At 41.9% G+C, this 23,639-nt stretch overlaps 1 protein-coding gene across 4 annotated transcripts in view; it reads right to left on the reverse strand.

Moving 5' to 3' along the window:
• Positions 1–482: 482 nt before the first annotated feature.
• Positions 483–23,639, reverse strand: part of GPNMB (glycoprotein nmb) — a 29,507-nt gene continuing 6,350 nt past the window's right edge. Inside the window, exons 2-11 of one of the 4 annotated variants that reach the window (XM_025378420.1) lie at positions 23,368–23,520; positions 22,515–22,658; positions 19,382–19,555; positions 15,992–16,150; positions 15,356–15,676; positions 9,509–9,607; positions 8,135–8,237; positions 5,998–6,206; positions 1,934–2,027; positions 483–1,522 (exon numbers count right to left, since the gene is read on the reverse strand). In XM_025378420.1, the coding sequence (XP_025234205.1) occupies positions 1,363–1,522; positions 1,934–2,027; positions 5,998–6,206; positions 8,135–8,237; positions 9,509–9,607; positions 15,356–15,676; positions 15,992–16,150; positions 19,382–19,555; positions 22,515–22,658; positions 23,368–23,520 (1,616 nt within the window). In that variant the 3' untranslated portion in view covers positions 483–1,362. Of the gene's footprint in view, positions 1,523–1,933; positions 2,028–5,997; positions 6,207–8,134; positions 8,238–9,508; positions 9,644–15,355; positions 15,677–15,991; positions 16,151–19,381; positions 19,556–22,514; positions 22,659–23,367; positions 23,521–23,639 lie in introns of all 4 variants that reach the window. The other 3 variants (XM_025378419.1, XM_025378421.1, XM_025378422.1) reach the window with 3 other exon arrangements.

Below are 23,639 nucleotides of genomic sequence, written 5' to 3' on the forward strand. Positions count from 1 at the left end.
CCACCTCAACCTCCTGAGCAGCTGGGACTACAAGCATGTACCATCAGGCCCTGCTAATTTTAATAATTTTTGTAGGGACGGGGTTTCATTATGTTGCCTAGGCTGGTCTCAAACTGCTGAGCTTAAGCAATCTGCCTGCCTCAGCCTCCCAAAGTGTGATTAAAAGCGTGAGCCACTGTGCTCAGCCCTATATATATACATGTATTTAGGTAAAAAATATTTATGAGATTATCAATGTTCTATGAGACATTGTTAAACAACTTTTTACTTGTCAAAAACTATAAATGAAATTGAGGCTGGGTATAGTGGCTCACTACTGTAATCCCAGTGCTTTGGGATGCTGAGGCAGGAGGATCCCTTGAGGCCAGGAGTCTGAGACCAGCTTGGACAATATAGGGAGACCCTCATCTATAAAAAAGAAACAACTGTAAGTGTAATTGAAAAGCAAATGATGAATCAGAAAAATAATTACAATACCAAAGTCTTGTCTCTTCCCACACTTTATTTTTCAGGAAGGAGAGAAAAAGAATGTCATGTCTAACAGATAGTAGATAGTTTTAGTTACAAACAGAGGTGAAATCCTTACTGATCAAGTTGCCATGAAAAACCAGGGACCTCATCCTTTGGAAAGTCATAATATATGATTTCAAATATGTGCACCGACTGTACAAAAATTTGGAAATATACACAAGAGTGTCACTCAGCATCATGCCTGGTATATAAAAAGCACTAACTAAATGTCCATGGAATAAATGAATATCATTCCTTAACTCAGCCGAGCAAAGCAAGTTGTCACCAAAATACTCCCACCCATCTATGAGAGTAGTATTTTTTCTGAGTCTAACAAGTGTGCACATCATACCAGAGGTTTGGGCCTGTTGTTGTTCCATCAGGAGCTCCTAAGTGTGTTTTGAAATGGGATTCAGTTAACCTGGAACATGATCTTAGAAACTGGACTACATCGGTTTTATGCATATAGTTACATGGAAAGCTGAAAGTATCCCTCCTCTCCTTGCAGTTAACCTGGGTTAGGCTCTAATCGATAGTAGCTTCTCTCCTTACTCTTGGGACACAGTGTTTCTATCCTACTAGTTACCTAAGACTTTATAAGTGAAACATAAAAAATAATGAAAGGAAGCCTTGCTAAGTTGCTTTTATCAGTTTCACAACATGGCTGAAACTGCCTGCAGTATAATCCCTCTCCCCAACTCTAAAATGACATTTAACCTATAAAAAAATTCAACTTCCCCAAACCACAATATCTATTTTACAATAATCTTTAGGAAAAAATGGTTAATAGCCACTCTGGCACATCTCACATCAATGGCACTGAAAAGTGAGCTTCAGAAAGAAGGTCGAAATTTAAGAAACTCCTTTAAATTCTTGGTTTTTGAGTAGCGGATCCTTTTCCTGGTTTCCCGGGAAGAACACGGCTTTTGCACGGTTGAGAAAGCCACTCAGACCTTTGCTTCTGACCACATTCGCAGGACTGTTTTCTATTGGTTTGTATTTCTTGTGTTTTCTGAAAACAATCTATTGGTTAGTTATTTTTAGAAGATCTTCAGTTGAAATATATTACTTTCTACAATCTTTTTCATGCCAGGTATAAAAGGATTCATTCCACTTAACATGTTTGCAAGACACTGGTATCTTATGAAAGTACATTTACTTACTCTTCTTCATGCAAGAAATGTGCCTGCTCACTATAATTTGAGATTATCATGTTAAAATTAAGCTGACATAATTTTGTAAAGTTACTGAGATCTGGTAGCATTTTTAGGATTAAAAACAAACCACAGCAAGATTAACAGGCCAGTTTGGCCCACACAAAATGTTTAAAAACAAAAAAGGGGAAAATGGCGCATTTACACAGGATATATTCACTTTTGACCATACACTATAGTGATATAAAGCATAGGAACCAAAAACTTACTTGTACACCAAGAGGGAGATCACAGTGACAAATATGGCCAAGCAGCCAACGGAGATCAGGGCAGTATTTGCCATCCTTAAAGAGGAGGCTGGGTCTTAAAACAGAAGCAAGAGCATATTAGTTATGTCTTCTACCTAGAGGACATGACGCTTATAATGCCATTAAATAAATGAGGAAGGGAGCTGTCACAGAAGATATATGGCTCCCTCTGGGCTTTCAGTAATCTTTTCTATTAAATAATACATAGTCTTTGGGTCAGCTTATCTTCTATTTACAGAATGAGTCAGCATGTCTGGAACACTGTGGTAAGGGCCCTGTGGAGAGATGTCACGTCCTGGAGACACCTGCTCAGGTCTTGGCTGATCCAGCAGCGTCACCATGGGGAAGGGCTCCCGTGATCAGGCGGTCGTGCCTCCAGCTTCCTCTCTCACCACCTACCTTCCAGCTGTGCTAAAAATCCTGAAAGGTGGCCATACTCCCCTTGCTCTTTCAGACCTCCATGCCCCCTTACAGGAGTGCCCTCCCCCCGGCTCATGCCTGTAATACCAGCACTTTGGGAGGCAGAGGCGACATAGTGAGACCCCATCTCTACAAAAAATTAAAAAATTAGCCTAGCATGGTGGCGCATGCCTGTGGTGCCAGCTACTCAGGAGGCAGAAGTGGGAGGATTGCTTGAACCCGGGAGGTCGAGGCTGCAGTGAGCCATGATTGTCCTATTGCACTCCAGCCTGGGTGACAGAGCAAGACCCTGCTTTAAAAAAAAAAAAAAAAAATCACCACCTTTAAAGTTTTCCTTGTAACAGCTGTCACTGCGCACAGAAGCCGGGGCTTCTTTGTCTTGGTTTCTACTCTGTCCAGAACTGTATCTTCTGCCTAGAACTGTGCTGAGCATGGAGTAGATGCTCAAGGATATTTGTTGAAAGAATTACAGGTGCTTCATGAATATCCATTGAATCGATATATAAAAGTCACTTCAGCTAAAAGTCTATAGGTTTGCCTTTGAAGAATGATCTATTTCTGAAATTCTGCCTTTGAAACCCAAGCTATTAAGCTACAATCCCCACTGAATTAAAAACTCTCCTTCTGAGCTCTCATTTTCTCTTTCGCTCGCTCGCTCTCTCGCTCTCTCTCTCTCGTTCTTTCAGACAGGGTTTTGCCGTGCTGCCCAGGCTGGACTTCTGGGCTCAAGGGATCCTCCCACCCTAGCCTCCTGACTAGCTGGGACTACAGGAATGTGCCTGGCATTCTGAGCTTGCTTTATTTGGCTTTTGAAAATGACTCAGGTCCCACCTAAAGTTATCACTCACTACAAGAAGAATTAAAGGAAAGCAAATGTCTAAACATCTAATTCACAGAAGAGATCAGTGGTTTGCCAATGCAGAGGAAGCTTAATAGAATGAATTAAGACTCGAAAGGTAATTCTAACCAACCTTTGAGCTGTGGCAACACTGGAGGAATAACATCAGCAGCTTCTGATGGTGACTTTAAAGTCCATGGCCACTTGGATGCAGAGGTTTCAGTTCCCTTCTCCAGTCCCCACCCACCCCGGCTCCCCAACCAGGCCCTGATCCACCCCCCGCCCCCCAGGCAGAAAGCAGGGCACCCTTGCACTGTTGGTTTTGCTTTTAAATCTGCACCTTGGATATCACCAACAACCAAGCCCTCACACAAATAATTAGACGTATGATTATTTTCTTTTAATGGGATTAAAGCTCTTCTTTTAATGGGATTAAAACTGCCTTTTATATTATTATTATTATTTTTATTTTTATTTTTTATTTTTTTGACGGAGTCTCGATCTGTCCCCCAAGCTGGAGTGCAGTGGCACGATCTCGGCTCACTGCAAGCTCCGCCTCCAGGGTTTACGCCATTCTCCTGCCTCAGCCTCCCGAGTAGCTGAGACTGCAGGCGCCCGCCACCGCGCCTGGCTAATTTTATTTTATTTTATTTTATTTTATTTTATTTTATTTTTTCGAGAAGGAGTCTGGCTGTGTCGCCCGGGCTGGAGTGCAGTGGCCGGATCTCAGCTCACTGCAAGCTCCGCCTTCCGGGTTTACACCATTCTCCTGCCTCAGCCTCCTGAGTAGCTGGGATTACAGGCGCCCGCCACCTCACCCGGCTAGTTTTTTTTTTGTATTTTTTTTTAGTAGAGACGAGGTTTCACCGTGTTAGCCAGGATGGTCTCGATCTCCTGACCTCGTGATCCGCCCGTCTCGGCCTCCCAAAGTGCTGGGATTACAGGCTTGAGCCACCGCGCCCGGCCATTTTTTTTGTATTTTTAGTAGAGACGGGGTTTCACCGTGGTCTCGATCTCCTGACCTTGTGATCTGCCCGCCTCGGCCTCCCAAAGTGCTGGGATTACAGGCATGAGCCACCGCGCCCGGCCTAAAACTGCCTTTTATATTATTAATGAGGAAATTTTGTTTTACATTTTTTTGTTGTGTTTGGTTATTTGTTTGAGATGGAGTCTCAGTCTGGTGGCCAGGCTGGAGTGCAGTGTCTTCATCTCAGCTCACTGCAACCTCTGCCTCCTGGGTTCAAATGATTCTCCTACCTCAGCCTCCTGAGTAGCTGGGACTACAGGCGCCTGCCACCATGTCTGGCTAATTTTTGTATTTTTAGTAGAGATGGGGTCTCACTATGTTGGCCAGGCTGGTCTGGAACTCCTGACCTCAAGTGATCTGCCCACCTTGGCCTCCCAAAGTGCTGGGATTACAGGCGTGAGCCACCGCGCCCGACCAGAAACATATGTTTTTGTTTGTTTGTTTGTTTTTGTGGCTGGAAATATATGTTTAAGAACATATTACCTTATGAGATAGGCTTCAAGTTCAAAGTGAATGAGCTATTAGATTGTACCTGACAATACTCAAATTAAGGAGTGAAGTAAGTGCTTTAATGCAGGGGTCCCCCACCCCCAGATCGCGGGCCAGTACCCGTACGGGTCCTCAGCCTGTTAGCAACTGGGCCGCACAGCAGGAGGTGAGCAGCCAACGACTGAGCATTACCGCCCAAGCTCTGCCTCCTGTCAGCTCAGCGGCAGCATTATATTCTCATAGGAGTGCAAACCCTATCGTGAACTGCACATGCGAGACAGCTAGGTTGCGTGCTCCTTATGAGACTCTAACTAATGCCTGATGATCTGAGGTGGAACGGTTTCATCCCGAAGCCATCCCCCACCATCCCCGTTCCACGGAAAAACAGTCTTCCACAAAACAGGTCCCTGGTGTCAGAAAGGTTGGGGACTGCTGCTGCAATATCTACACAACTTAATCTTTCCCTTTCATCCTACCACGAAGCACTTCTTCTAAGCCACAGGTAATATCTTACAACAAAGTTGATTATCTGTGACAGTTAGTGAGGGCCATTAGGGTAGAGCCCTAATTTGGAGGTTGGGGGAAGCTGGATGCCACCAGTAAATGCAAATTTCTAAATGAAATTCCTTTGTCTTCTTTGTTAACATTGTACCTTTCCAAGCATTCAGAGGGAAAAGAGTAGTTTTTCTGGTGAAGATGTGAGGAATAATAAGCTGGTTTGTTACCGTGTCCTGTAATGCTCAGTGGAGTTTGGGAAGGGAGAGAGAGGATGCATGGTAAGTTAGAAGGGACTGAGGAGAACAGCTTGTGTCTCATTTCTCTTCCAGGCTTCATATCTTTGCTCAGGTGGATTTTCATGAAAATGTGATATCAGCCTCTCCTTTGTTGTTGCTTCATTGGAGAACATTGCTATTTTTTGATATTGGCCTTTACACTTTCTCCTTGAAATACAAATCTATTCAAGTGTGCAGTGATCATATCCCATTGTTACTGGTCCATGATCACAGCTGATTTTTCTTCATCAAAAGGCTTTTCTTTGACCACTATTTCACCGGATGTCTCATCACTTCCCTAAGTAGATTTGCTGTTGGATTGTAATGCCAGTCCTCAGATCCTTATTAATAAGAGTTCAATGAATTTTATACTGAAATAAAATTAAACATTGACAACAAAGACCTAAATAGCTTCAGTATGGGATACCTACTTTACCTGCAGTAGGAAATGCTCATATGGCCATAAAACAGACCTCACCTCTGTCAGGAACAGAAATCAGGGTGCTCGTGAGAGCCAGGCTTGTATCATCCCCCAGGGTGAGGTTCACACAGTATGTCCCAGACCCATTGAAGGCTCGTCTCACAGTCAGCAGACACATCTCATCCACATCCACAGGGCTGCAGACTGCGTTCTGGGTGATCTCGCAGGTGGGGTCGGAAATGATGGTACAGACCTCCGTGGGAATGCTGCGACAGGGGAGGTGGGCGAGGGCACACAGGGCACAGAGAGGGGGAGAGAGGAAGGTCAGATCCATTTTACAAAGGGAAAGTCATTACATTTCTATGAAATTGAATTCCACCTCATTGTTACTCAAACTATAAGATGCCAAATTGTTAGTCTTATGATTTGCTCTTAAGCAAGCCCGTGTGCTGAGCTATGCCTTTCTCTGCATCCTCAGGAAAATGAGGCCCTGGGGTGGAGGAGAAAAAAAATGATCTCCCCAGGGGAAGGGGCTGATGGAAACCACGTGAAGCCCAGCTCACTCCTTTTACATTCCTTCTAAATCCCTAGAATGTTCGAAGATGCAGATAGCTTGGGTGTTAGGCAGACATATTATTAAATGCCATAGTTGGCCCTGCCTAGGTTCCTGTGGAAGTATAACAGCAACAGCAGCAGTTGTTTTTGCAGGACTTATTATGTGCTGGGCACTGAGTTTTATTTATTTATTTATCTTTCCTCAGAGACCTTTGTTCTGAGTGAGTTTTAGATATATGACATGATCTTGCTTATTCCTCTCAATAGCTTTTTTTTTTTTGAGACAGAGTTTTGCTCTTGTTGCCCAGGCTGGAGTGCAATGGCATGATCTCAGCTCACTGCAACCTCCGTCTCCCGGGTTCAAGAGATTCTCCTGCTTCAGCCTGCCGAGTAGCTGGGGTTACAGGCACCTACCACCACTCCTGGCTAATTTTTGTATTTTTAGTAGAGACGGAGTTTCACCATGTTGGCCAGACTGGTCTCGAACTCCTGACCTCAGGTGATCCACCACCTCGGCCTCCCAAAGTGCTGAAATTACAGGCGTGAGCCACCGCGCCCGGCCTCTCTCAATAGCTTTTTGAAGAAAGTAACATTACCCCAGTTTAACAGATGACAGACCATCTCAGGGAGAGAGATTAACGAGTCCAGGTCATACAAGCAGCCAGGGGTGGAGCTGGGACTTGAACAGAAAAGGTAGGCTACCTGCCATTGCTGTCCTGACCACTATCTCATGGCAGCCTTCTTGGATGGAGAGACCAGGCTCTGATGCTGGGCTCATGGGGCGGGGTCTGGGATGGGGACAGTCCCTCTTCTCACCAGCCGGGCCTCTCGCAGCAGCTTTACTCCCTGGGTCAGCTTTCACTCTATTTTCTGCCACCCTTACCCTCATTCTGGTCCTCTCCCCAAGGTGGAGAGCTTCTCAGCTCTTCTTTTCTACCAAATAAGGCCACATCTTCATACCACCTCATTCTCCTGATTAATTTATGTATTTACACACATATATATTTTAATCAAGTAATTTATATATTATATGCAAATGATTTGTTAATGTATATTTAGTTAGTCAATATAGCATTTATATATTCGTTCATTTATATTTACTTTATTACATATAGTCATGACCAAATCATAGGAAACCAAATTATATAATGCGTTGGAAAGAGCTTTGTAAATTCTAAAGAGAGGATTATCAGGCGTTGCTATTAATGTTAGCATAGGCAGCTTCCTGGAAGCTTAAGAGCTCTCCTGTGAGCTGCACTCTGTTGGCTACCAGCATTCCATTGGTAGGCAAGTTTTGTGACCACTGGGGGCCTCAGTTGCCTCATCTGTAAAATGGGGAGGCTCATAGGATTGTTGTGAGGATTCAATATGAGAACAGGCATAAGGTGTTAAGAATTCAGTTAAGTGTTCAAACAGTTATCATAATTATTATTCAGCTTAATTATTAAAGGTTTCTCAATTGCTCAACTGTAGCAAAACACGTGTGTGCTTGATAGCACCTCCTAGGGCCCTTCCTGTCTAAGGTTACCAGTAAATAGGAATTCAAATCAACTTAAAAGAGGTAACTGGTGGTCAATGCCTTTGTTCAGACTTGAGGTCCTCACTTGACCCATGCCTCTGTCAGAGATAATATACTCACCTCCCTTGGCAGGTCACAACAAAGTCTATTAGGGAGCTGTCAGGCCCTGGCACCAGCATCAGGACGTCTGTCGTCTGGATGATGTTAACCTCTAAGATTCCCTCTAACAAAATAACCCCCAGAGAAAAACACATCAAAATACAACAGAAATCAGACAAAGCCAAACAATCATTCTGGTATAGATTGAATGTTTGTGTCCCCCAGAAATTCATATGTTGAAACCCCCAAGGTGACAGCATTAGGAGCTGGGGCCTTTGGGAGGTGGTTAGGTCATGAGGGTGAAGCCTTCATGTGTGGGATTAATACCCTTATGAAAGTGACCCCACAGAGCCCTTTTGCCTCTTCCACTACATGAGGACACAGCAAGAAGACTGCCATCTGCCATCTATGAACCAGGAAGTGGGCCCTCACCAGACATCGAATGTGCTGGTACCTTGAACTCGGACTTCCCAGCCTCTAGGACTACGAGAAATAAATTCCTGCTGTTGGTTTATAAGCCACCCAGTCTATGGAATTGTGTTATAGAAGCCTGAATGGACTAAGGTACAGCTCTTAATACATCAGAAAGTGAAAAAAATTAAAAAAGGAAGACAGCCTTCTTGCCATACAGAAACATATCAGATCTGGCAATCTACCCCCGTAGCTTAGGATACATATCCATGCAGCATTTTCAAAGTCAAACTGAACTGTTTTTCAGTCCAACCTAGATTTTTGTTTCTAGAGCCTGTGTGTGCATCAGAAAGTAGCACTCCATCTTGGAAGGTGTTTCAGGAAAAGGTAATCCTGGGTAGACGCAGCCCCAGGCTCAGGCCTTGGCCAGCTTCTCAAGTGGCTTGGACTCAAGGGATACTGCTTGGGCTTCCACCTCCATCTTCACTCCCAGAATCGGTGAGCATAGGTTGGGCTTCAGTTCCCCTCGGTCTTCTCTGTTGTATGCCTTAGGGCTGTGCCCAAATGCACAGTCATGTGTGGTGGCCTGCTCTTTCCCCTTTTCACATACAAGTGTGACTTTGTGAAAATTAACTAGGGGAAGACAGGGGAAGTTGTGGGAACTCGATGCTAGCCTTCCTTTACCCTACATACCCCATTCAGATGGCTGGGCTGCAGAGGTGGAATACAGGCCCAGGGCAGGCTCATTAGCATGTGGCCTTCACCGTAGGCTTGTTTCCACCAGGATGTGGAAGGAAGGCCAGGGAGGCAGGTGGGAATCTAGAAATGAGTAGGGTCTTTGCTCTTGCATGTGTGGTGTCATCTTAGACAAGCAGAGGGGTGCCCTTACCACCTACCTCCACCCCTTCAGAGTTAGCAAAGAGAGCGTGTGACCCTAGGTGGAGTCTAGCATCCCTCCTCACCGGTCTTCATCTTCAGCCTTACCTACAATTGTGACGGTGGCCTGAAAGTGACCATATCTGTTAATCTGGCAGTTTTCATCAGGAATCTCACTCAGCTCCAGGGGGTTGTCACCAGCAGGTCCTGGGGTGTTTGAATAACAAGATTTTAGAGTAGTTGCTACGAATGTAAAAGATACACATGATATAATAAAAAATCAAAACATTTGCCATTTGCTTTTTAGAAAAATATCAAGAATGCTATACTATGAAATTGCTATAGAAATTTCAACTAAATGTGTCATAATTTACACAGATGTGAGAGCTATAAGGTATTATAATTGCTAAATTATGTAAGGAAGCATAATCTCACATTTTGTGTGAACACAAGAAGCAAATAAAAGGTTGAAACTGTATTAAAATGTGTGATACAATGGTCATGAAGAAATAAACCTGGCCATAATAGATGAAGTTATATTTTAATTTTGGAAGCAGGTATTCTGGGCTCAAATTCCAGTTTCCCTTGTTTTTAGCTGTTTGAGACCACAGGCACATCATTTAATCTGTTTTTGTCTCTATTCGCTCATCTGTAAAATAAGAACAATACTTGCTGTCCTCTGGGGGCTGAACTATGAAACTTAAATGACATAAAGTATATAAAACCTGCTGCTCATCACTGCTGCAGAGGGAGGACTTAATAAATCACAGTTTCTTTCTTCCAGTAATATGGGAAAAGATCATTCTTTCCCTGTTTGGATGTCTCACAGCTCCAAAGCTAAATTCTAAAAGTCTTACTGTGATGAGCAGAGACGTGAGGAAGGAAAGGAGGGAATATAAGACATTTTTGAAAAATAAGCCTTGAATATAATTAGAGCAAAGAATCTAATGCCCTATTAATTACAATTTAACAGGCTCTAATTAAGACCTCGCTGCTCCTTCAGCAAGATAAAAAGTCTAGAAAGAGGCCAGGTGTGGTGGCTCACGCCTGTAATCTCAGCACTTTGGGAGGCTGAAGTGGGCGGACCACAAGGTCAGGAGATTGAGACCATCCTGGCTAACGCGGTGAAACCCCGTCTCTACTAAAAATACAAAAAAATTAGCCGGGCATGGTGTTGGGCACGGTGGTGGGCACGGTGGCGGGCGCCTGTAGTCCCAGCTACTCTAGGGAGGCTGAGGCAGAATGGCGTGAACCCGGGAGGCGGAACTTGCAGTGAGCCAAGATTACGCCACTGAACTCCAGCCTGGGCAACAGAGTGAGACTCCATCTCAAAAAAAAAAAGAAAGTCTAGAAAGAAAATAACGATACTGAAAATACAATCTTCTTCTTAATTTCAAAAGATATGTGAAGCGGACTCAGTCTTGGGGAAGGACGTCAACGCCTCATAAGAGCTGCATTTCTAACTGAGTGACGTGTGAGTGAAGCCAGCTGGGAGATTTCTCCAGGGCATCTCAGAACCGTCAGCGGGTAAACATCCCTGTGATTTTCCTGTGCCCAGAGCAGGTTTCTCAGAGCAGTTCTCAGAACAGGTCCAGAAATGAATGCTCCATGGCACACACTTTGAGAAATGCTGCTCAGGTAAAGCCCAGAAAGGCCTGGACACTGTTAGACTGAATGCAGTGGTTTACCAGCAGGAAGGGCTGTGGCAGCCTCTTGGGAATGTCCCTTGAGTTTCACATTGGTCCTCTGGAAATGACAAAACAGTCATTCTGTCTGTCCTGAGATTCAAATGATCTACTCTATAGCAATAGGATTGTTTGTACAGGGCATTCGAGTTCAGTAGCTCTTCTCCAGAAAACCATACAATTTCTTATTTTGAAGTTCTTGACAGGCAGAATTTAGTTGTCAAGTTAGAGCACGGAATCATGACCCTGCCATATTTTAAAATGAAACTTCTCTTGCTCTGCATATACTCTAGTGCTAAAAATGAAATAAAACTTATTTTCTTAAAAAATGACCAAATAATAAAAGTCAATGATTCTACCTTAGATAGAATGCTTTTAAAATGCATATGGAGGCCGGGCATGGTGGCTCACACCTGTAATCCCAGCACTTTGGGGGGCTGAGGGAGGCGGATCACTTGAGGTCAGGAGTTCGAGACCAACCTGGGCAACACGGTGGAACCTAGTCTCCATTAAAAATAAAGAAATATTAGTTGGGCATGGTGGTTCGCATGCCTGTAGTCCTGCCTACTGGGGAGGCTGAAGCAGGAGAATTGCTTGAACCCGGAAGGTAGAGGTTGCAGTGAGCCGAGACAAGACTCCGTCTCAAAAAAAAAAAAAAAAAAAAAAAAGCACATGGAGCTTTGCAAACATTGTGTCTATAAAGTCAAGGTATGATTCAAGGGCTAATGGAGAGAAACGCACACCTTAAAACACAGATGAGAAAGAAGGTCAGCTTCATCCTTAATTCAGTATTTATGTCCCTGTTGCCCAGAGAATGGTGTGAGAGCTCTTGATTCTCTGGGAAAGTTCTCTATGATATAATATTATTTTATATAAAGAGAGAGTGTTACAGTAATTAGCATCGGTCTTACAAAAGGTTTTTTTATTTTTTCAGATTTGTTCACAAGTCTGAAAAACGAGTAATAGCACTGTTAGCTAAGGGAAGAGAATTCTGTGACTTAAAAATAGCACACACACATCTGCCTTCGGATTTAAACCCATCTACCTGAGTCACCTCTTCGACTTGCTTCTGCCTCACTCCTGTATTTGCATTTCATTTCTATTTTTGGCTGTGCATTATTATGAAGCCACTTACCAAAGCAGAGAGAACACATTTTTTTGGCCAAACAATAATATAATAGTTAGTCATCCAAGCCCTTTAACATGGCCCATAGAGCTGGAAATGCTACCTGGAAGAGACCCCTTTTAGAAACGTCCCTTCTCGCTCTCCCTAAGAGAGATGCTGGTTTAAGGCATTTTGGGGTTGATTATGATTGATCTAACATCTTTAGATAAAGCCAGGCAGCTTTCCTTTGCAATAAAACTTAACTAACTTGTAGGGGTTTCTAGTTTACTCTATTTTATTTTATTTTTTTTGAGACACAGTTTCTCTCTTGTCGCCCAGGCTGGAGTGCAGTGGTGCGATCTCGATTCACTGCAACCTCCACCTCCGAGGTTCAAGCAATTCTTCTGCCTCAGCCTCCCAAGTAGCTGGGATTACAAACACTCTCCACCATGCTCAGCTAATTTTTATATTTTCAGTGGAGACGGGGTTTCACCATGTTGACCAGGCTGGTCTTGAACTCCTAACCTCAGGTGATCCACCTGCCTTGGCCTCCCGAAGTGCTGGGATTACAGATGTGAGCCACTGCGCCTAGCCCTCTAGTTTATATCTTATGGTCTCACCTAGGGATAAATTATAACAGAAATTTTAAATAACTTTTCATTGGCTTCAAATATATTTTTAACACATGCTATGATATAAATAGTTTATAAGAAAAACAAGCTAGTTTAATAAAAATGAAATTCAAAGTAGACTACCATTAAACAACCTAACATTAAGTCTTTTACCATTCTGGAACTTAAATATTAAAGGCATCTGTAATTTATTTTGAATTTTATACCTGGTTCTCTTTTTTATAAAGAAGATCATTAATACTTGTAGATAAAGAAATTGCTTCTTCTAAAGGATTACTAGAATGAAGCTATATGTTTAAAGTTGTTCAATACAGTTATAGTTGTAGTTGGAATTAGGAATAATCTAATCATCCATCAATAAAAGAATGGTGGGCTGGGCACGGTGCCTCACGCCTATAATCCCACCAGTCTGGAAGGCTGGGGTGGGTGGATCACCTGTGCTCAGGAATTGGACACCAGCCTGAGCAACATGGCAAAACCCCATCTCTACTAAAAAACAAAAAAATTAGCTGGCCATGGTTGTGCATGCCTGTAGTCCCAGCCACTCGGGAGGCTGAGGCAGGAGGATCACTTGAGTCCAGGAGGCGGAGGTTGCAGTAAGCTGAGATTGTGCCACTGCACTCTAGCCTGGGTGTTAGAGCAAGACCCTTTCTCAAAAAAAAAAAAAAAAAAAAAAAACAGAGAGAATGGTGAGATAAATGATATAAATGATAGTAGATACATTCTATGGAACACCATGCAGTCACTGGATAAAGTGAGATAGATTTACATGTATTAACAATGAAAAGATGTCTATAATGTTTGTTAAATTAGAAAAAAAGCAAATTGTAAAACAATATGAATAGCCCTCTTGTGTAAATGAACCCGTTTACACAAGCAAAACAACAAACCTTATGTGTATATATAGTATATGTTTATAAATGCATAGACAAAGATCTGGAAAGAAATCCTCCCAATTATTAACAGGGTTTAACTCTTGGGAGGAGAGTATGAGTGGGGATTTTTGCTTTTTACTCTAGACATTTATATTGTTTTACTTTTTACTAAGGAACATGCATGAATTTCGTAATTTAAAACATTTTTGAGATAATCAAAATCAGTGATAACTTGTGTTGTCTTGACTTAGATATGCTTGATTTAACAAGCTCTCATTTTATTACTAACATCTTATTGTAAAACTTTATAATATATAACAAACAGGATTTTGTAAAAACAAGAAGCCCCAGATGTCATGATGGACCGTCGTGGGCTTGGTCCATGGCGCCCTCTTGCGACCAGTGAGAGGATGTCAGCCTATTGCTATCCCCGGGATCCTGGGGTGCTGAGTGCAACTGGCCCAGTAGGGAAAGGATGGTGATGGCATGGGGTAGCGTGGGGAATCAGATAGAAACCAGTGCTACCCAAAGTGGACTCTTAAGGACTTCTTGAATGTCCCCAGACTTTTAATACAGGGTGGTATTGAATTACTAATGTCTTATATGCAGCACAATTTTATTTTTATTTATTTATTTTAATCTTTTTTTAATATACTTTAAGCTCTAGGGTATATGTGCATAATGTGCAGGTTTGTTACATATGTATACATGTGCCATGTTGGTGTGCTGCACCCATTAACTCGTCATTTACATTAGGTATATCTCTTAATGCCATCCTGCCCCCCCCTCCCCTCACCCCCCACAGGCCCTGGTGTGTGATGTTCCCTGCCCTGTGTCCAAGTGTTCTCATTGTTCAATTCCCCCCTGTGAGTGAGAACATGTGGAGTTTGGTTTTCTGTCCTTGTGACAGTTTGCTCAGAATGATGGTTTCCAGTTTCATCCACGTCCCTACAAAGGACATGAACTCATCCTTTTTTGTGGCTGCATAGTATTCCATGGTGTATATGTGCCACATTTTCTTAATCCAATCTATCATTGATGGACATTTGGGTTCATTCCAAGTCTTTGCTATTGTGAATAGTGCCGCAATAAACATACGATGCAGCACAATTTTAATGTCAGGAGTCACTGCAGCTGGCTAACCCAGAAGTACTCTCAAGCTGCATTCTTTCCTGGACCATTTGGAAATTGCTTTCAAGTACAGCTGTATCTTCATGGACACTAGGTGGGTGTGGGCAGGGTAGGGAAAGAAATTAGCAGGCGAGAGGAAGGAACATAGAAATGGCCTGATCATTTATAAGGTGCCAGTGTGCCTTCTCATAGCCATAAAAAATGGCAGATAAACAAAAATATGACAGGTTAGAAGAGGGCAGAGTGTGTACACATAGCAGGGGCGAGTGCAAATGAGGAAGGTCAAAGAGCTTTCTACAAGTCACTGAATTCTATTTGCAAAGTGACTTTAAATACATTCTCCCTTCTTCTGTGTTCTATAGGTGTAAAATGGTGATAAATTTGCTTTAAAAAATCAACAGGTACAAAATGGAATCACCACAGAGTCCTTACAACATCCCCTTAAGGAGGGATTTAATAATATGACCTACGTGAATATTTTGTTAGCCAGTAAGGAGCCCCCCTCAAAGATCACTGCGAAACCTTACCTAAAGAAGGGGTGGGTTTTGGAGGTCTGGGTGGTGGTGGTGGTGGTGGCGGACAAGGTCCTGGTGCTGCAGCTTTCACAGTGAGGTTAAGGCTGAAGGTTCCATTGAGCACATACGTGTGATTCACAGTATGATTGATGGAAACAAACAGGCCAGTATTATCCCCGAAGCTCCACTTGTAGTTAATGGTAGAATAATTGAGGAAGTGGCTAGGATCATGAATCAGGACATCAAACGTAATGGGGAGATCTTTGAGGAAGGTTTCATCGGATGAATTTCGATCATTCTTCTGGGACATAGTCACAAATACAGGAATCTGATCTAAAATATACATCCCCCAAAGAAAGAAAGAATGCATGACTGCTTGATTGTAAGTGGAGGACTTCGACGATGCTTTTAGGTTAAAATATTAAAATGAGGGATAATCTAGCATTATTTTCCTTTTCACATGCAAGTTTTCTGGGGTTTCCTAAGCTATTCTGGAAAACAGATGAACTACAACTAATTAAATATACAAGCTTAGGTAGGGGCCCAGATGAATCGTAACCTAACCCCGAACACTTGGCCTTAACTCTTTTTGAACCCATTGACATCAACAGAATGAAGTGCCTCATCCTCAGAGTTCGCACCACTCACCTGTTACCATGTACACATCTTTCACTTGTGCGATGGGAACATATGCCCGTCCATGTCTTCTATAGACAGTCACTTCCATGAGTTGAGGCCCAAGTGTCACATTGGCTGTGTTCACAGAAACTCTCACTGAACATCGTCCCAATTTCTGGAAATACTGACCTTTGGGAGGATGGAAATTTTTAGTTATTGGCTGCATTAAATCATCATTATAGGAAGCTGTTCCTTAAAGACTAGCTACCACCATTTATAGATTGCTCTGAGGAGGGAAAATAGGATAGGCCTATGGTCTGCTTCAGAAAGGGAGATGGTGCTCATTTTAATGTAAAATCTTACGAAACAAACCCACAGTTATACACATGTAATTGTATATAGTTGGTTAAAATAAAAAAAGCTGTTTAGTGGCATAATACAGTTAGCCCTTAGTTTACAAATAAATGCTTTTCATGTTAAGTATTTGGCACTTGAAATACATGTTTTCCCCACAGAAAATACATTTAATATAATGATGAGGTGTCCAGAAGAGTTAAAAAATTATTTACCCAATAACCTACTTTATTTTTGTCACTATTTCCGCTATATTATTAAGCAGATTTTTAAAAGGGGACTGGAATCCTCCATCTCCTAATAGTATTTGTATATAAAAATACAGCAAGTAGCTGGGCGCGGTGGCTCATGCCTGTAATCTCAGCACTTTGGGAGGCCGAGGCAGGCAGATCACCTGAGGTCAGGAGATGGAGCCCATCCTGGCCAACATGGTGAAACCCTGTCTCTACTAAAATACAAAAAAAAATTAGCCGGCTGTGGTGGTACGAGCCTATAATCCGAGCTACTTGGGAGGCTGAGGCAGCCGAATGGCTTGAACCCAGAGGCGGAGATTGCAGTGAGCCAACATCATGCCACTGCACTCCAGCCTGGCGACAGAGCGAAACTCTGTCTCAAAAACATAAAAATCAAAATCCAGTAAGTGATGAAATAGAGGATGGCAGACATAAAACAGAATAGAGCAGTTCCACAGGCACTTTCCTAGAACACCCCTGAGTCATTCCTTTTCTTTCTCCAACCCTCCCTGCTGCTAGCTAACAGGTGGAAGTAATTCCTCTCCTTCAGGGCTCAAGGACATTTAAACACATTTTAAAACTCTGTAACTCCTCTTACTATAATTCCCAAATCAAGAACTTTTCTAATCCTGCCAGGGGGCCTGGTTTAGACCTGTCACTGACTGGGTATCTTACCCTGAATGCTTTCGAGACCGGGTTGTTTCAAGACCCCATTTATCATACCGTCAAACGTGGGAGAAAAACATACTGGTCTCTCAAGGGATGTGTGATTTGGAATCCTCCTTCACTCTGAGATGCAGGGGTAGCTCCCTCAGAAGTTATAAGGGGAAGGGGTGTCTCTCAGGCGTTATTCATGAAGCAAATGTTAGTTTCAGCTCTGAGAGGTGAGACCATACTTAGTTGAGGGAGAAAATCAGTTAACTCTGAGACCTCAGTGGAAGACAGCAATTCAAGGCAGTCTTGTTAGACCAACAGAGCAAGTTCTAGGCTGAAGGTTGATTGTAAATACAGACAGTTGATCTGGTAAGTTATTGGAATGTTTACTAGGCTAAAGAGTCTGGGAGTGTTAGTAAGCATAAGTGACTCCATGCAAACTGTCAGAATTCTGTCATGAGAGGGACAAGTCAAAGAAACGTTTGGGGAGTTGGCTAATGGGGTCATAATGGCAGTGAAAAATAAGTCAGTTTTAAGGCAATTGGTTTATATAGATGAGCATAATATTTGACATAGCTTTACTCTGCTCAATGGGTATGTATTGTTACTATTTTGTCCTGATTTGTAAATAAGTTAATTGAAGGAAGAGGAGCGCTCTCTAATCTGTGATGAAAGATGAACATTTAGAAATCTGGAGGCTGCTCAATTGGTAGCAGTTTTCTTTTTTCTTTTTTTTTTTTTTTTGAGAAGGAGTCTGGCTGTGTCGCCCGGGCTGGAGTGCAGTGGCCGGATCTCAGCTCACTGCAAGCTCCGCCTTCCGGGTTTACACCATTCTCCTGCCTCAGCCTCCTGAGTAGCTGGGATTACAGGCGCCCGCCACCTCACCCGGCTAGTTTTTTGTATTTTTTAGTAGAGACGAGGTTTCACCGTGTTAGCCAGCATGGTCTCGATCTCCTGACCTCGTGATCCGCCCGTCTCGGCCTCCCAAAGTGCTGGGATTACAGGCTTGAGCCACCGCGCCCGGCCGGTAGCAGTTTTCAAATATGCGGTGCCAGGTGGCACCTAGTGACATTTTAAACTAAGAATTTAGCAGCCTAATTAATAATAAACTAAGTTTGCTTCTTCTAAAGTAATAATTTCCCCAGTAATAAAGCAAAATGAATACCATTTGTAATTTAAAAAAAGACAGAATGGGCTAGGTCAAAGCGGAACAGTAGTTATTTTATTTCTACACAATGAAATATTGTGCAGCCATTAAAACAAAGTATAAACATTTTAAAAATCATATCATTAAATGCTGATGATAGTAAGCAAAAATGTGTATGTGATCTTAATAATGAACTTAATAAATACTAGCAAAGAAAACACCATAATAATTCACAATGATAATCTCTGGTGTTAATTACGGATAATTTTTATTTTTTATTTCTATCTTTTCTGAGGATTTCCTACAAATAAATAGCACATGCTTCTTTAAATCTTAAAAATTCTCTAGAGAACATAAAAAAACAGAAGAATAAATCAATGAATGCTCATCCATGTGCCATTCTGTTTTTTTGTTTTTGTTTTTTTTGAGATGGAGTCTCACTCTGTCGCCCGGGCTGGAGTGCAATGGCTCAATCTCCTCTCACTGCAACCTCTACACCCTGGGTTCAAGTGATTCTCCTGCCTCAACCTCCTGAGTAGCTGGGATTACAGGTGCACACCACCACACCTAGCTAATTTTTGTATTTTTAGTGGGGACAGGGCTTCACCATGTTGGCCAGGCTGGTCTTGAACTCCTGACCTCAGGTGATCCACCCGCCTCGGCCTTCCAAGGTGCTGGAATTACAGGTGTAAACCATATGCCCAGCCTCCATGTGCCATTCAAATAAATAAGTGTTAGTATTTTTTCTTGTTATGGTTTTAGGTAGAAAAAAAATAAGTGATTTTGTTTTTTTGAAAAAGAGCTTAATATTTTAGTTTTTCTCTCTTTTTAACTCTTCAGTGTCCTGGAGATTTGGCAAGGTTAACCAGGATTTCATTTTTCTCTCTCACCGTTCACCCATGCTAAGGAAAGTTAGCAGGGTGACTGCTATTAACTCTCTGTGTTATCATTCCCAATTATAGAGTAAGAAAAGAGAAGGTTGAAATTTTAAGGAAAGGTAAAGAAGAGGCTTAGGGGTTTGTAAAAGCCAACCAAGTGTGTGGAAGACGTAGACGAAATTCCATCTTCTCCAACCGGGGTGGTGAGGAAAAGGTTTCCCATCGGGGAAGACGTTATGATGGCTTTGGCCGGTGCCATTTTCCCCATCACTGTCCTCTGACCACGCTGTCCAGTTGTAAACATATGGATCAGCAGATAAACCAGCCTCTAAACAGAGAAAGAAACCAGCTATGAGTGTTATCTGGGCTCAGAAAACCCAATGTGCATGCATCACTGAATTAAACACCTTTTCATATTTTTTTCATAACTAGCTTAAAAGTAGTTAGACAACTAAACACTTAATATGTAGAATTTATCCAATAGTGTGCTTATGACTTGTGCACTTTTCTGAATTTGTTATATTTCAATGAAAGTTTTATACAAAGCAATTATTCAAGAAAGTCCAATGTAGAGATATCATTTAATGTATTTTTCTTCCTATTGGGTTTTCAAATCATAATCCTATTCAAATCAAACTGAGAGATAGTTTATCTTTTTATTTTGACACACTCTCTCTGTAGTTTTTTTTCCGGAACACACTTGACATCATGACTGTTTATTCGTAAAGACTCCAGCACACATGTCTAAGAATAAGAACATTTTCCTACACAGCCCTGACACCATTATCACCCCAATCAAGGTTTGCATATTATATTTGGCTATTTTTGATGCTTTAAATGATTTTTAAAATCCCTCTTTCTCTCTCTAGATGTGGATATATATATATATAGCTATCCTTATATCTACATACGGCTATAGATATATGGAGAGAAGCAGATATGACAAAGTGCTAAAATTGTTGAATCTAGGTGACTATAGTTAACAACAATTTGTTTATGTTTTAAAACAGCTAGAAGAAAGATTTGGGCTGGGTGCAGTGGCTCACACCTGTAATCCCAGCATTTTGAGAGGCCGAGGTGGGCGGATCAGTTGAGGTCAGGAGTTCGAGACCAGCCTGGCCAGCATGTGAAACCCCCGTCTCTACTAAAAATACAAAAATTAGCCAGGCGTGTTGCGTGCGCCTATAATCCCAGCTACTCAGGATGCCGAGGCAGGAGAATTGCTTGAACCTGGGAGGCGGAGGTTGCAGTGAGCTGAGATTGCGCCGCTGCACTCCAGCCTGGGTAACAGAGTGAAACTCCATCTCAAAAAATAAATAAACAAAGAGAAAGATTTGAAATGTTCTTAACACAAAGAAATGATAAATGTTTGAGGTGATGGATATCCCAATCACCCTGATTTGATCACCATAAATTGTATGCATGTATCAAAATATTGCATGTATCCCAGAAATATGTATGATTATCATGTATCAATAAAAAATTAATCAAAAAATGGGTGAAAGATCTGAATAGACATTTCTCAAAAAAGGTAATACAGATCACCAACAGTATATCATTGCTGGTGGGAATGTAAATTAGTACAACCACTATGGAAAACAGTATGGTGGTTCCTCAAAAAACTAAAAATAGAGCTACCATATGAGGCAGCTGGGAATATATCCAAAAGAAAGGAAATCAATCTATCAAAGAGATGTATGTACTCCTATGTTGCAGCGCTATTCACAATAGTCAAGACATGGAACCAAATGAAGTATCCATCAATAGATAAATGGATAAAGAAAATGTGGTATATATACACAATGGAATATTAGTCATAAAAAGAATTAAATCCCATCATTTTCAGCAACATGAATGGAACTGGAGGTCATGATGTTAAGTGAAATAAGCTAGGCATAGAAAGACAAACACTGGCTGGGCGCGGTGGCTCACGCCTGTAATCCCAGCACTTTGGGAGACCGAGGCAGGTGGATCACAAAGTCAAATGTTCGAGACCAGCCTGGCCAACATAGTGAAACCCCGTATCTACAAAAAATACAAAAATTAGCTGAACATGGTGTTGGGTGCCTGTAATCCCAGCTACTTGGGAGGCTGAGGCAGGAGAATCATTTGAACCTGGGAGGCAAAGATTGCAGTGAACCGAGATCGCGCCATTGCACTCCAGCCTGGGTGACAGAGTGAAACTCCATCTCAAAAAAAAAAAAAAAAGTTGTTTCAAAAAAAGAAGAGAAAAAAAAGTTACAAAATATTAAATGCTTAATTCATGTTAAATATAAAATATTTTCCATACAGAATTGAATGTTTTCCCCACAGGAAGATAAAAAATTAATAAAAAATGAATATATTGACAGCTTAATAAAAGTTCTAAATAATAAAATCATAAATTCATTATTAAAAAGCCTTGTTACTGACTGAAGAATCTCAATAATTAGCTCCGGTTTTTTTGTTTTGTTTTTTGAGACGGAGTCTTGCTCTGTCACTCAGGCTGGAGTGCAGTGGCGCAATCTCGGCTCACTGCAACCTTCGCCTCCCAGAGTTAGGCAATTTTCCTGCCTCAGCCTCCCGAGTAGCTGTCATTACAGGCACCTGCCACCATGCCCGGCTAATTTTTATATTTTTAGTAGAGACAGGGTTTCACCATGTTGGCCAGGATAGTCTTGAACTCCTGACCTCAGGTGATCCGCCTGCCTCGGCCTCTCAAAGTGCTGGAATTACAGGCGTGAGCCATGGCGCCCGGCCATTAGCTCTTTTTTTTGAGCATGTACCATTCTGATAAGATAATTTCCCTTGATGTATTTGCGCCTTTGGTCCTCTTTAACATGGACAGGGAGCTTATTTCTTTCACTAAGAGCAAAGCAAAACCAAAATATACACATTTTAGCATTTGTGCCAGCATACAGCATTTGCTTAAGAAATCCTTGTCGGCCGAAATTAGACTGATCAGCAAACATCTGTCAAATTGGCTATTCTTTGAATAGCCAAGAGTTCCAAGTAATAAAGGCAAAATCTGAGACTCAACAAGGTATTCTCTGTCCAATCAACTGGACACTAAGGAAAAGCAGGGGGTGGCGATGTGGCTTTTGAAGAGGGCTCCAAGCAGGGGAGAGCTGGCTGACGTTGATGTTGATGAAGGCGCTGGGTAGGACCACACACTCATCGTCTCTGTCATCCAGCTCATGGAGTGCAGTGGCAAGGGACGAGAGCAGCATCTGGCACTTACAGGAGCACCTGTGACCATTAAGGTTTAGAAAACGGGTCTCCAGTAGTTTAGAATACTGTGTTCTTACCATTTCTGCAGTTCTTCTCATAGACTATGTTGCCATTGGCATCTTCCTTTTGGCATCTAGGGAATACCAGATTCACCGCAAATGTTATATTTGAGCCCACGAGGGCTGGTGAGTCACTTGTCAGGACTGCCTGCACACGGCCTCCTAGGGCAAAAAAAAGTGGGGCTCAATGACCCAGCATCTTTCTCCTTTCATTCATAAACATTTAGAGGTAACTTTATTAATAAGGACCAGAGGACCCACATGCCTCTTTATAATATATTAAATTTATATTTTGTATTCCTCACTTAAGCTTTCAGAGTACAACACTCTAGAAGATAAATTAAAAAGTAAATCAGACCAATTAAGAATTCTCTAATCACAGCAAGAACATTTACCTACGATAATAAAACAAATCAGCTCACTTGGGTTAAGGAGATAAGTTTTAAACGTTTGTATTTTTAAATCTCAAAACCAATGACTGAAGGACGCATTCTTTTATCTAAAAAGAAAGATTTTCAGTTTCTGATAAGCCACACCTTTGAGACAGTAAACATGGTTTTGGGGTGACTGGGTTTCTGAAGATGACCATTCCCAGGTTGGTTAAATAGGTTTAAAGCTAAATCTGCTCACTCTTCAAAAGTATTCCAAGAGCTACCAATGTGGAAATTTCTAAGGAGATTATTTGTGGCTTAGGAAGTGATAGTGTTGGACTAAAGAAAATACTGCCAAGTCCAGGTGCCCCCCGACTTGGTAATGAGAGCACTGTCATTTGTGGAAATGACGTGAGCCGTGTGATCTAAAAGGCTTTACTATCTACAAGACTTACTGAAGTAGGAAATTGCAGGTGTTTGGGTTGAATCTTTTGACTTACCCTTCCAGGAGTTTTTCCACCTCATGTCTCCCCTCTTCCACACTGGATAGAGTTTTTCATTCCAGTCATTTTCATCAGAAGACCAGCCATTTAATTGATTGTGCTCCCTCATGTAAGCAGAAGGTCTTTCATTGCCCAGCACATCATGAAATCCTGTATCAATATTCGAAAAACAAATTCCATTCTTCATTTAGTAATCACCTCACAGAAACTTTTTATTTCTTACTGTTGAAAAGCACATGCATAATATATTTAGCACATCAAGTAAACAG

The sequence above is a fragment of the Theropithecus gelada genome, chromosome 3 (genome assembly GCF_003255815.1).
Source record: "Theropithecus gelada isolate Dixy chromosome 3, Tgel_1.0, whole genome shotgun sequence".
NCBI classification, from domain to species: domain Eukaryota; kingdom Metazoa; phylum Chordata; class Mammalia; order Primates; family Cercopithecidae; genus Theropithecus; species Theropithecus gelada.